Source organism: Geotrypetes seraphini, chromosome 5 (assembly GCF_902459505.1).
Source record: "Geotrypetes seraphini chromosome 5, aGeoSer1.1, whole genome shotgun sequence".
Lineage (NCBI taxonomy): Eukaryota > Metazoa > Chordata > Amphibia > Gymnophiona > Dermophiidae > Geotrypetes > Geotrypetes seraphini.
In genome coordinates, this window is record NC_047088.1 from 156162801 (window position 1) to 156176512 (window position 13712).

Consider the following 13712-nt stretch of genomic DNA (forward strand, 5'->3'; position numbering starts at 1 on the left):
GGTATCTCTGTCTTCTTCCTTGTCAGCATCTTCTCCCCACTCTCTCTTCCCCCATTTCCCTTCAGCATCTTCTCCCCACTCTCTCTTCCCCCATTTCCCTTCAGCATCTTCTCCCCACTCTCTCTTCCCCCATTTCCCTTCAGCATCTTCTCCCCACTCTCTCTTCCCCCATTTCCCTTCAGCATCTTATCCCCACTCTCTCTTCCCCCATTTCCCTTCAGCATCTTATCCCCACTCTCTCGTCCCCCATTTCCCTTCAGCGACTGTTCCTCTCCACTCTCTCTTCCCCCATTTCCCTTCAGCGACTGTTCCTCTCCACTCTCTCTTCCCCCATTTCCCTTCAGCGACTGTTCCTCTCCACTCCACCTTTCCTCCCTTTCTCCCTCCCTGCCCCTTACCTTCGTGGCACTTTCACTCCCCCCCCCACAGTGAGAACACCTCTTAGCCACTTCCGCCATGCACCTCCCCCCGGACTACAGGACCAGTCTGACAGGCAGAAGGGAGTGTTTCCTGCTTGCAGCGCACAAATGCTGACAAAGCTCCCTGCCCTTTACCTTCGTGGCTTCGCCACCCAGTCCCAAAATCTCCCTACTCCCTTTTCTTGCCCCTTACCTTCGTGGCCACAATTTCTAAACTGCCTTCTTACAGCAGCTGGAGCGTTGAAGTTACTTATGGCTGCTGGAAAGGTCGTCTCTGATGCAACTTCCGGTTGCGTCAGAGATGACCTTTACGGCAGGCACACGCTGGAACCCATCTTGACAGTCTTCACACTCTTGAATCTACTCTACACTAGAGAGCTGCATGGGAACGGGTTGCGGGAATCCCGTGGGGACGCCCCCAGGGTCGCGGGGAGCCCGTGGGGATGCCCCCTAGGGTCGCGGGGTTCCTGTGTTGTTGGATGCACTCGAGCCGCGAGGCTCGTCTTTTTTTCCCTACCTGCCCTGCTGCAGCACACAACCGACCAGAAGTCTTCCACGATGTCAGTGCTGACGTCGGAAGGAGGGCTTAAGCAAAGCCCTCCCTCCCTCCGCCGTCAGCGCTGACATCGAGAAGACTTCCGGTCGGCTGTGTGCTGCAGCAGGGCAGGTAGGAAAAATTCAAGGCAGTGGCGTACCAAGTGGGGGGGGGGGGGCAGGAGGGGGCGGTCCGCCCCAGGGCAGCCTTAGGGGGGGTGCAGAGCTGGCCAGATCCCCTTATCTTCGTGGCGCTTTCCTTCGACCGACCAACAACAGGCCCGGTCCGACAAACCTCCCTGCCCTGTAGCCGCAAATATAAATTACCTTCTTACAGCAGCTGGATTCAGGGCAGGGAGGTTTGTCGGATCGGGCCTGTTCTGTTGTCGGTTGGGCGGGGAAGCGTCACGAAGGTAAGGGGCAGGGAGGGAGAAAGGGGAGGAAAGGTGGAGTGGAGAGGAAAAGACACTTAAGGGAAATGGGTAAAACTGAGGTGGGAGAAGGATGCTGAAAGCACATGGGGAAGACAGAGGGGGGAGAAGGATGCTGAAAGGACATGGGGAAGACGGGGGGGAGAAGAGCGCTGAAAGGATATGGGGAAGATGGGGGGAGAAGGACGCTGAAAGGAAATGGGGAAGAGAGAGTGGGGAGAAGATGCTGAAGGGAAATGGGGAAGAGAGAGTGGGGATAAGATGCTGAAGGGAAATGGGGAAGAAAGAGTGGGGAGAAGACGCTGAAGGGAAATGGGGAAGAGAGAGTGGGGCGAAGACGCTGGCAGGGAAGAAGACAGATGCCAGACTATGGGGGAAGCGGAGGGAAGAAGATGGGTGCCAGACCAATTTGGAAGGGGGGAGAAAGGGAGAGGCACAGTAAGAGAGCAAATGGAAGACGCAGAGAGAAGAGAAGATAGTGGATGGAAGGAATTGAATGAGAACATGAGGAAAGCAGAAACCAGGCAACAAAGGTAGGAAAAAAATTATATTTCTTTTTTATTTCTTTTTTTTTTTTTTTTTTGCTTCAGGATAAAGTAGTATATTAGTTGTGTTGATAAAAATTAATAAACAGGTAGAAACATGTTTACAAAGTATGTATTCTTCCCAATTAATATTTCCAAATTCATAAAGTCTCTGCTTATTTGTAAATGGGTTTCTACCAGAGCCTTTAATTCAGTAGCATAATTAAATGAAATAACTATTCTTGAAGTTTATAGGGACGGGCGGGGACGGAGGGGATTCCTCACTGGGACGGGTGGGGACGGGTGGGATTCCTCACGGGGACGGGTGGGACTTTGATGGGGACGGGTGGGAATTCTGTCCCCGCGCAACTCTCTACACTTCACTGCTCACAAGAAAACTCCATATTAATCTCCTGGAACTCCAAGCAACTTGCAGTTTCCTCATATGCACCAACAACCAAGTCACCATGCTCTATTTGAACAAGCAAGGCGGCAGAGGGTCTTTCCTTCTCTACAAAGAAGCAGTGGAAATTTGGACATGGGCAATACTTCTCAGAGTGGTTTTATCTACAAGAAAGCAGAACGTCTTGGCAGACAAACTAAGCAGACTCCGCCAATCTCACTATCCTCTCAGGTTGGGGTACCGCCAAAATAGACCTCTTTGCTTCCTCAATCAAGAGTAAAGGGGGATACGACTTGATATACCACTTTTTCTGTGTGGTCACAATCAAAGCGGTTAACATATTTTAGACAAGTATTTGTTTTGTACCTGGGGCAATGAAATGTTAAATGGCTTGCCCAGTGTCACAAGGAGCTGCAGTGGGAATCAAGCTCACAACCTCAGGGTTCTGAGGCAGGTGCCATAACCACTAGACCACTCCACCACTCCAAATAACAAACTTCAGCTGTTTCCCTTTGTTTTTCTCAACAATACATTGTAAATCTCTCCTTCCGTTGTCAACCAAATTGTGTCCTGTATTTTTTTCCTAATTATGACATACTAATTATGTCAGTTTTTAGTGGTTTTTATTTTGTTTTTCCCTTTTCCCCTGGGTTGGTTTTTGCTTTGTTTTTTAACTGTAAATCACTTTGGTTTAACTTGTTCTGTTGTGGTATATCAAATATAAATATACCTGTAACAACTGCCTTGTTTTCCAGATTCATGAAAAGACTTTGCCATACCAAGCTTTCTCTCAGTCCTCCTGCTATTGCCTGGGTCCTCAGTATTGTTCTCTCTATACTTATGAAGTTTCCCTTTGAACCACTCTCAACTTGCTCACTCAGACATCTTACTTGGAAAGTGGTATTTCTCATAGCTCTTACACTGACATGCAGGGTTAGTGAACTTTAAGCAATTGACTTGGATCAACTCTACACAAAATTTCTTCTGAAGTTTATCTGCATTTTATCTCAACTAGTCCATAGTTCTATGTTGTTTTCCCAAGATTTCATTCTCACCCTGGTGAAGCAGCTCTCCACACTTTGGACTGTAAACATGCTCTTGCATACTACTTAGATTGTACTGAGCCTCGTAGAACTGCCACTCAACTCTGTGTCATTTTAACCCTAACAGACTTTGAGTCCCTGTCACCAAGAGAACCAGCTCCACTTGGCTAATGGATCTCCACTGCATATACTCAGGTTGGACTGATGCTTCAAGGCCGGGTCACAGCTCATAATGTACAAACTATGGTGACTTCAGTAGTCTACATTTTCTCTACTCCTATTGAGGACATCTGCAAAGTGGCCATTTGGTCTTCACTTCACATTGCTGTTTGGAGTAGCACTCCAGGAGGGACAATTGGTTTGGGCAAGCAGTTCTGCAAAATTTATTCTCTTTCTTGATGCCAACTTTCTCTTCTGCTCTTTTGGGTTTCGCCAGTCTCATGTTTGTTCACTGTAACCCTCTTCCTAGAGGCATTATCCTGGCAGCTTGGGAGTCCCACATGTGAGAATATTATACCTACTTGAACTTGTGGAAAGCAAAGTTTCTTACCTGTAGCAGGTGTTCTCCAAGGACAGCAAGTATATATTCTCACAGCCCACCCACATCCTTTAGTTGGTTTCTTAGCTTTGTTATTGACCTTCAGGTCTCACAGGCCAACATCTGGTAGAAAGGCACCAGCATGCGCAGTATGGGCAGCACCTTAAAATTTAAAGTGACAGTACACTTGGTATCTGTACCAGGTTTCATGGATGACATCATTCTCATGTGAGAATATATACTGTCCTCGGAGTACACCTGCTACAGGTAAGTAACTTAAGTATCCAGGTAGCTGAATTAGTGTTGGCAATCTTGATAGTCAAGACTGCCTTTTTGCTGTCCTAACTTTTTCCAAATATTAACCCGGTGAACAGACTGACTGTTGTTCCTAACTGGGTAATTGTGCTCTACCTTAGTTTCTGTCTTCTCCCTTTTCCCCCAGACTGCCAGGATAGTTGGTGGCTTTCAGTAGCATTATCCAAATAATGCATTTGAAAATTACTGATTGAGCCTGGTGAATGGCACTTGTCTGGTAAATGGTCACCCCTACCCGGATAAGTGCTGTTGAAAATGGATCCCTTAAATTTTCGTAATTTAAAGGCTTAAGGGGTGTGGGTTCTTATGGTTTGTTTGGTCTTTATTGGGGGGGTCGTTAAAACAGCTCATGTAAAATTTTGTTTTAATTCTTTAACATTCTTCAAAAGCAATACAGCCCTCTCCTTGCTGCCTTTACTACACAAGGTCAGTCCGAGCTGACACTGCTGCTGAAGATCCAGGAGTACTGTTATGACAACATTCATTTCATGAAATCCTTCCAGAAAATTGTGGTGCTTTTTTATAAAGGTACTACTTTATTTACTTCTTGTTCTTAGAGGATTTTCTTATTGTGAGTGTGTGTGTGGGACAGCAGTGAACAGGGTTCTTGGTTAGTTATACGCCACAAAAATCTTTGATCAGTGAAATGAGGTTTGATATTAGTATTATCTTTTTCTTCAGCAACTGCTGACATTTTAAAGCTAGTTTCTTGGCTCCACTATTCTTGTTACTCAATACAAAAAAAGCACAAATAGCAGTATATTCCAGCTTTTGTGAATACAAAATGAGTGAAAAAAATATAGCATTGAGCCACAACAAGATCCTGCTGATGGTTTTTGCTGCATGTATATGTTGAGAATGTAGGGTTTTAACTGGGAAAAGCACTGTAGAGAAGTTAGATTTCTGCTGTCAAATATAAGAGTCAAATATAGGACAGGACAGCACTGCACTGGTGCTGCTTGGTTTTTGGTTTTGTGGGGGTGTGATTGTGTAAGGAACACCCAAGTTCTAGAATTAAAAATGCCTTGCCCCTGATGGTATCTTGTACTGATCATCAGTGAAGAGTGACAAGACAAATCGGTTTAACAAGAATTAAAGATGTTTTGTTTTGGGTTATGGTTTTCTTGCTTATTCAGAACCAAGGTTGGGATGTGCATCATGAACATTCATTTGAAGCTACTAGGATTCTCCCCAACCCCCTTTATTTTTAACTCTTACCCAAATATATTCCACTCACTATATCGTCAGTTCTTAGAACCTGGCTTGTGAGTATGGCCACTAGGTCAGGGGTAGGCAATTCCGGTCCTTGAGAGCCATAGGCAGGTCAGGATTCCAGGATATCCACAATGAATATGTATGAGATGGATTTGCATGCACTGCCTCCTTGAGATGCAAATCTATCTCATGCATATTTACTGTGGATATCCTGAAAACCTGACCTGCCTGTGGCTCTCGACCAGAATTACCTATCCCTGCACTAGGTTATGGTGCCAATGAGCAATGAGTGAGATTCTTCTCCAACACCTGTGAGCATCCTTTTTTTGGAAGGAGAAAAGTATGTTTGGAAATGGGTTTGACCAAGTAATTTCTTCCTCATTTTGGATTTCTAGCTTGGTTAGTTTTGGAGCTGGAAGCCTATGTCGTAAGCATTCATTGATAAGTGCCTAGGAGTTCCCCTGTTTTCATATCCCATCCACTTCCATCTCTAGCTTAGTGATTGCAGCAACAGCCCACAGCTTGAGGCTGTGCATAAACATTGCTCTGAGAATCCTAAATCCAGCCACTAAGTTTTGCTGTTGTGTGAAGATGAACTGCTTCCCAAGATCTGTGAATGCTGCCTCTGCAGTGTTCCTAGCTAGTGGACTATAAGACTTTACACAAGAGTGGAACCCTACTCCTCCACATGGAAAGTGAACAGCATTATTCTTTAGCGTCCCTCCATACCGGCATAGAATGGATGGATTTGCGTTCCTCTGCCAGCAGGTAAAGACTGAGACACATTGACTTTTGGCAATAGTACAAGTGAGCTGTGCAGTCCTATCTACAATCGGTCTGTTCTCAGTCTCCAGCAGGTGGATGTGGTAAGCCTGTGCAGTCTTTCCTTTTGATAGTTAGGGCCTGTTGGATCTGATTAGTGGCCTTTTTATTGTCCCTTTTTTGCTGTTCAGACAGAGCTTGGGGGGACCCTTTCGGGGGTCCATCTGACCTTGGATCCACATTCTTAGGGTTGAGTCTCTCCCTCCCATTTCTCCCACTCCCCATATTTAATTTCTTTAGAGAAGCCTCAACTGTACCCCTGGCCACCCTTCAGGCACAGTCTACAGCTTTGAGAGCCTGTGGGGGTCTGCTCTCTTATCCTATACAGCAGGGTTCCCCAACCCACGGTCTGCGGCCTACTAGTGGTCCGCGGCCATCCAAAAGCTGGCAACGGGCATCTCTTCCCCTCGTCTTGCGGTTGTCTGACAGCCGGGCTGTGAGAGAACTGCCGGCAACAGGCATCTCTTCCCCTTGTCTTACCATCTCCCTCCCTTCTCCTCAACTTCGCGAGTGCTCCAGAGTTTTCTGTTTGAGTATCTGGACGCGGCAACATTCGCACAAGTCCCAGGTGACTGCTCCAAAGCTTCTCCTCTGATGCACTTCCTGTTTCCACCTGGGCGGCTTGGCGTCGGAGCTTTGGGGCAGTCACACGGGACTTGTGAAAATGTTACCGCGTCCAGACACTGAGAAAAAGGAAACTCTGGAGCACCCGCAAAGTTGAGGGGAAGAGAGAAAGATGGCCCAACATGGGGAAGAGCTTCAGTGGTGGTTAGTGGCACTGAAGGGAAGTGGAGGTAGAGGGGGAAGGGTAACTGACGCTGAAAGTAGAGAGAGGGAGCAGGTGCTAGAAAGAAGTGGAAAGGTGAGAAAGGGGAGCAGACGCTGGATGGGAAGGGAGAAAGAGAGAGGGGAACGGACACTGGATGGGAGAGGATAGAGAGGGAAGCAGACTGGAAGGAAGTGGAGAGGAGAACGAGCACATACTGGATGGAAGGCAGAGATAAAGAGCACATGCTGGATTGGGGGAAGAGGATAGATTTTGTGAGATACTGGAAGGGGTGAGGGAAAGAGGTGGCAAGCTGTAGGTAGACACAATGAAAGGGAAATTGAAGACTGGAAAGTAAATAGACAAGAGGTAGAAAACAAATTGAGAAGGAAGAGCAGAAAAGGAAGGGAGAGAAGAAAGAGATACTGGAGCATTGGGGGAGGGAGAGGAGACAGATACCAGATCTAAAGGGAGGAAAGGAGGAGAAAGATGCTAAAAACCACCTGGGGGAGGGAATGAGAGATGGAAGGGAAGAAGACAGATGACAGACCATGGGGGGAGCAGAGGGAAGAAGATGGGTGCCAGACCAATTGGGGGGGGTGGAGGGAGAGACAGTTTCTGGTAGAGGCAAAGAAATAAAGCAGATGCCATATGGAAGAGGCAGAGAGAAGGCAGACAGTGGATGGAAGGAAGAGAATGACAAGAAGATAAAAAACAGAAACAACAAAGGTAGAAATTTCTATTTCTTTTTTGCTAGAAATGTAATGTATATTGTGTATAAAACTGCTTACGAACTCACCCCGAATCCCTAGCACAAAATGTGTTCCGTTTGTCGGTGATGGCTTTGTCCTCCTTTAGCACTCCAGTTGGATGACCATGGAATAAAGGGATGATAAAGAAGGACAAAGCCATTGCTGACAAACTGAACACATTTTTTGCGTCTGTATTTACTGAAGTGGATATACACAACATACCGGAAGCCGACAGGCTATACGCAGGAAGCGAAGGCGGGAAACTGACAGGATTGACGGTCAGTCTTGAAGAGGTATGCAGGCAGAGTGATAGGCTTAAAAACAATAAATCCCTGGGACTGGATGGCTGCCATCTGAGGGTAATCAAGGAACTGAAAGGGGCTATAGCTGAACTGCTTCAACAAATGGCTAATCTGTCGATCAAATCAGGAAGGATTCCAGAAGCCTGGAAAGTGGTGAATGTTATGCTGATCTTCAAGAAAGGTTTGAGGGGAAACTACAGACTGGTGAGTCTGACCTCAGTACCGGGAAAGATGATAGAGGCGCTGATAAAGGACCGCATCATTGATCACCTTGACGGACACAATCTGATGAGGACCAGCCAGCACGGCTTCAGCAAAGGAAGATCTTGCTTGACGATCTTGCTTGACAAACTTGTTGCACTTCTTCGAGGGAGTAAACAGGCAGATAGACAAGGGTGATCCAGTCAACATTGTATATCTGGATTTTCAGAAGGTGTTCAACAAGATTCCACATGAACGACTACTTCGAAAAATTGCGAGCCATGGAATCAAGGGTGAAATAATCACGTGAATTAAAAACTGGTTGGCAGATAGGAAACAGAGAGTGGGGGTAAATGGACAATACTTGGACTGGAAAGCGTCACAAGTAGAGTGCTGCAGGGTTCGGGGTTCATAGACAATGGCGTGAAAGACAAAGGCGCGTGCCGACAACTAAGCGCAAGATGGAGGCGCGCGCCGAAGAAAATTACAGTTTTTAGGGGTTCCGATGGGGGTTTTTGTTGGGGAACCCCCCCACTTAACTTAATAGACATCGCGCCGGCGTTATGGGGGGTTTGGGGGGTTGTAACCCTCCACATTTTACTGTAAACTTAACTTTTTCCCTAAAAACAGGGAAAAAGTTAAGTTTTCAGTAAAATGTGAAGGGTTACAACCCCCTACACCCCCTATAACGCGGCGCGATGTCTATTAAGTAAAGTGGGGGTTCCCCCCCCAGACCCCCCGTCGGAGCCCTAAAAACAGTAATTTTGAGTGGCGCACGCCTCCGCGCTGCACTCAATTGTCTGGGCGTGTCTTTGTCCCGTCGCGCTTTTGACCTGACACCGGGTTCGGTGCTTGGACCCGTGCTCTTCAACATATTTATAAATAACCTGGAAATTGGTACGACCAGTGAGGTGATTAAATTTGCAGACGATACAAAGTTATTCAGAGTAGTGACGATGCAGGAAGATTGTGAAGACCTGCAACGTGACATAAACACACTCGAGAAATGGGCCACAACATGGCAAATGAGGTTTAACGTGGATAAGTGTAAGGTAATGCATGTTGGTAACAGAAATCTTATACACGAATACAGGATGTCCAGTGTAGCTCTTGGAGAGATCCCCCAGGAAAGAGACTTGGGAGTACTGGTCGACAAGCCAATGAAGCTGTCAGCGCAATGTGCGGTGGCAAAAAGGGCAAACAGAATGCTAGGAATGATTAAGAAGGGGATCACGAACAGATCGGAGAAGGTTATCATGCCGTTGTACCGGACCATGGTACGCCCTCACCTGGAATACTTCGTCAAGCACTGGTCGCCATATTTGAAGGACACGGTACTACTTGAAAGGGTCCAGAGAAAAGCGACTAAAATGGTTAAGAGGCTGGAGAAGTTGCTGTACAGTGAGAGATTAGAGAAACTGGGGCTCTTCTCCCTTGAAAAGAGGAGACTGAGAGGGGACATGATCAAAACATTCAAGATAATGAAGGGAATAGACTTAATAGATAAGGACAGGTTGTTCACCCTCTCCAAGGTGGAGAGAACGAGGGGGCAATCTCTAAAGTTAAAAGGGGATAGATTCTGTACAAACATAAGGAAGTTCTTCTTCACCCAGAGAGTGGTAGAAAACCGGAACGCTCTTCCAGAGGCTGTGGAAAACACCCTCCAGGGATTCAAAAACCAGAACGTACGCAGGTAAGGCTAGTCTCAGTTAGAGCACTGGTCTTTGAAATAAGGACCGCCGTGTGAGCAGTGCTGTTGGGCACGATGAACCAATGGTCTGACCTAGCAGCGGCAATTTTTATGGTCTTGCCAGGTGTCATGGAGTGGCACCACCCATGGACGTTTGCGTGCATGATTTTTGTAGGTATTGTCATGGCTCACTTTCTATTTGAGAGGGCTCTTCTTTCACTGCATGTAGTCTTTTCAGGGAGCCCACGGGGAAGGGGTTGGGATTCTGCTAGGGTCTCCTCCTCTGCCTGTTTGGCTCAATGACTTGCTGCGGGTCCTTCCCCTGGTTCCGTTGGGAGTTTTACTGGGGGTTTGCCAAGATCAGTGAGTCTTAGAGGTGATTCAGAACAGCTATGTTCTCGAGTTTCACCATCCCTTTCCAGATCATTTCTTCTCTTCTTCTTGTCAGGCAACTTGGAAGAAGCAGGCATTTTGTCAGATGCTGCAAAGATTGCTGGACCTCAAAGCGATAGTCCCACTGCCTTCTCAGGAGATTCTCATTGGCAGGCATTCCATTTACTTTGTGTTGCCCAAGAAAGAGGGATCTTTATGGCCCATTTTGGATTGGAAAGGTGTCAACAAGGCACTCCAAGTTCAGTCTTTTTTGTATAGAGACCCTGATGTCTGTAATTCTCGCTGTTCAACCTGGGGAGTTTCTGACTTCTTTTGACCTCACGGAGGCCTACCTGCAGGTTTCAATTTGGGCCTCCCATCAGTGCCTCCCTTCGCTTTGTGGTTCCTTTGCTTTGTGATTTTGTGAAAGCACTATCAGTTTTGTGCACTTCCTTTTGGTATGACCACGAATGCGCAGTCTTTCACCAAGATCATTTTGGTGGTGGAGGCAGCTTTGCACAAGGAGGGCATTCTGGTTCATCCTTGTCTTTACTATTGATTGATTTGAGCAGTCTTTTCAGGAGATCTCGCAGGTCACGACTCGGGTGGTAGAGTTTCTACAGTCACTAGGCTGGGTGTTCAACCTGTCCAAAAGCCAGTTGACTGTGTCTCAGTGCTTGGAGTATCTCCGAGTTCTTTATGACACCGGCTTGGGGAGAGTTTTTCTTCCAGAGGCCTGGTTGTTGAAATTGCAGTCGCATATTCGCTCCCTGAAGGATTGTCACTGTCCTTGGGTGCAGGAATTTCTGCAGGTCTTGGGGTTGATGGCAGCCTCCCTGGAAGTTATCACGTGGGCTCATGCTCTTATTCAGAGGTGGTCACTGCAGACTCGCAACATGGACTCTCCCATCCCTCTTTGGGGGTTAGTTCATCGTAGCCTGCGTTGGTGTCTACAGTCTTCTAGTCTGTTTCAGGGAGTGAGTCTGGATCAGCCTCAATGGACAGTGCTTCTCACAGACACCAGTCTCCTTGGTTAGGGAGTTAGATGTCTCAGTCACTTGGCTCAGGGCAGCTGGTCGCCAGTGTTAGCATCCTGGTCGATCAATATTTTGAAGACCAGAGCCATTCGGTTAGCATTGGTGGCCTTCAAGTCGTTGCTGGAGGGCAAGTTGATTCAAACAATGCCATGGCAGTGACTTATGTCAGTCATCAGGTTGGAACCAAGAGTCATCTGGTGGCGCAGGAGGCAGTTCTTCTCATGGAATGGGCAAGAGGCTAATCTTCTGGACATCTTGGCTGTCCACATAGTAGGAGTGACAATGTCCAGGTGGACTTCCTCAGTTGTCATGTGCTGGATCCTGGTGAGTGGTGTCTCGGGCTGGAAGCCTTCAATTTGATTGTTCAGTCATGGAACCAGCCAGTCATGGACCTAATGGCCACAACTGTGAGCACCAAAGCGCTGAGGTTCTTCAGTCAGCGCAGGGATGTCCAGGCCAAGGGGCTGGGTGTTCTGGTGCAGACTTGGCCACTGTTGGGCAGAGTTCTTCAGATTGCCCAGCATGCAGGCCGCGTGATCCTTGTGGCCCAGGTATCTGTGGTATGCAAATCTGTTTTGTCTTCTAGTAGCAGATCCTCTTTTTCTGCCCCTCTCAGCCGACCTTCTGACTCTGGGTCCCATTCCCATGTTCAATTCAGGTCCCTTTTGTCTTATAGCTTGGCTCTTGAAAAGGATATTTTGATAAGGTGATTGCCACTCTCTTGGGTTCTCGGAGACTTTCCACCTCTTGGGCTTATGTGCGCAATTGGCATCTTTTTGAGGAGTGGTTTTCTGTGTGTGGCGTGGTTCCCTTTGCGCGTCCTTGCCTCACTTCTTGAAGTTTTAGCAAGATGGCCTGGAGCAGGCCTTGCCTAGTCCTCCCTTAGGATTCAGATTGCAGCCTTGTCTTCTTTTCACGGTCTGTTGCAGGGTTGGGATTTTGCATCTTCTCCAGATATGATTTGTTTCTTGAGAGCGGCAAAATTGCTCAGGCCTTCAGTTCCAACTTGGTATCTCAATCTGGTTCTTTCCTTGCTCATTTGTCCTCCCTTTGAGCATCTCAGCTCCTGCACATTGAAGGACCTTACTCTTTAGGCTGTGTTCCTGGTGGCCATTACTTCCACGAGACGCGTTTACGAACTGCAGGCCTTTTCATGTATGCTTCCCTTCCAGGAGTTCTCTAGGGAGCAAGTTGTGCTGATTCCGGGCCTCTCCTTTCTTCCAAAGGTTGTTTATCCTTTTCATGTCAACCAGCCCATTGCCCTTTTAGGGCTCTTTGGAGTAGAGGCAGTTACGCAAATTGGATGTCTGTAAGGTCCTTCTTGCTTAACATTCAGCGGACCCAGGAGTTACGTCAGTCAGATCATCTTTTTGTCCTTCTCGTGGGTCCTCGTAAGGGAGATGGTTCTTCCAAGGCTATGATTGTATGCTGGGTCAAGGAGGCTATCGCTTCAGCGTACCTGCTTCAGAAAAAACCTGTTCTGGATTTTCTCAAAGCTCATTCTACTCGGGGTCAGGCATCCTCTTGGGCAGAGATTTCTTTTGTGCTTCCAGTAGATATATCTTTGGACATTCAGGTGCGTCAGGATGCGGTGTTCAGTGAGCATGTTCTTGTGGTGGCCCTTCGGGGTCCCACCCACGATGGGTACTGCTTTGGTACATCCCATCCATTCTGTGCTGGTCTGGCGGGACCCTAAAGAAGGAGAAATTACATTCTTACCTGCTAATTTTCTTTCTTTTGGTCCCTCCAGACCGGCACAGACCCCGCCCTGTCGTTGTTTCGGTGTTTTTCGCGAAGAGTTCATTTTTTTTTCTGCAGTATTGTTTGCCTTGGTGGTTGTAAAACGCTTAGTATCTGATAAACGTTCATTCAGATTTATAATAAACTTGGAAACTTGGAAGACAGCGGCGTTTGGTTTGTCTGGTTTAACTGGCGAACTGTGGGGACATTTTTGAAGGTTCTTGTTCTAATTGGTATCCAATGATGTTTACAGGTCCAGTCCGGACACTTCATTTCTCTTCATGTGAAAATGGAGTTGGTATGTTCTCTTGTTCAGCCTAGTTAGTTTTCTGCTTGGCAATTTGTCATACTGATTGTAGATGGGACTTTCACAGCCCACTTATACTACTACCAAAAGTCAATGTTCTTCCATTGTAACCCAACGTTTTTCATCTCTTTTGTAATCCGCCTTGAACCGCAAGGTAATGGCGGAATAGAAATCTCTAATGTAATGTAATGTGTCTTGGTCTCCACCTGCTGGCAGAAGAGCATAAACTCATCCGTTCTGTGCTGGTCTGGAGGGACTATAAAAGAAAATTAGCAGGTAAGAACCTAATTTTTTTGTAACC

The 13712-nt window shown here is 47.0% G+C and overlaps 1 protein-coding gene across 1 annotated transcript in view; it reads left to right on the forward strand.

Annotated features, from left to right (window-relative positions):
* BZW1 (basic leucine zipper and W2 domains 1) overlaps positions 1-13712 on the forward strand; it is a 138697-nt gene that overhangs the window by 112072 nt on the left and 12913 nt on the right. The window contains exon 10 of the mRNA XM_033945371.1: positions 4597-4735. Within this exon, the coding sequence (XP_033801262.1) occupies positions 4597-4735 (139 nt within the window). The remainder of the gene's footprint in view (positions 1-4596; positions 4736-13712) is intronic.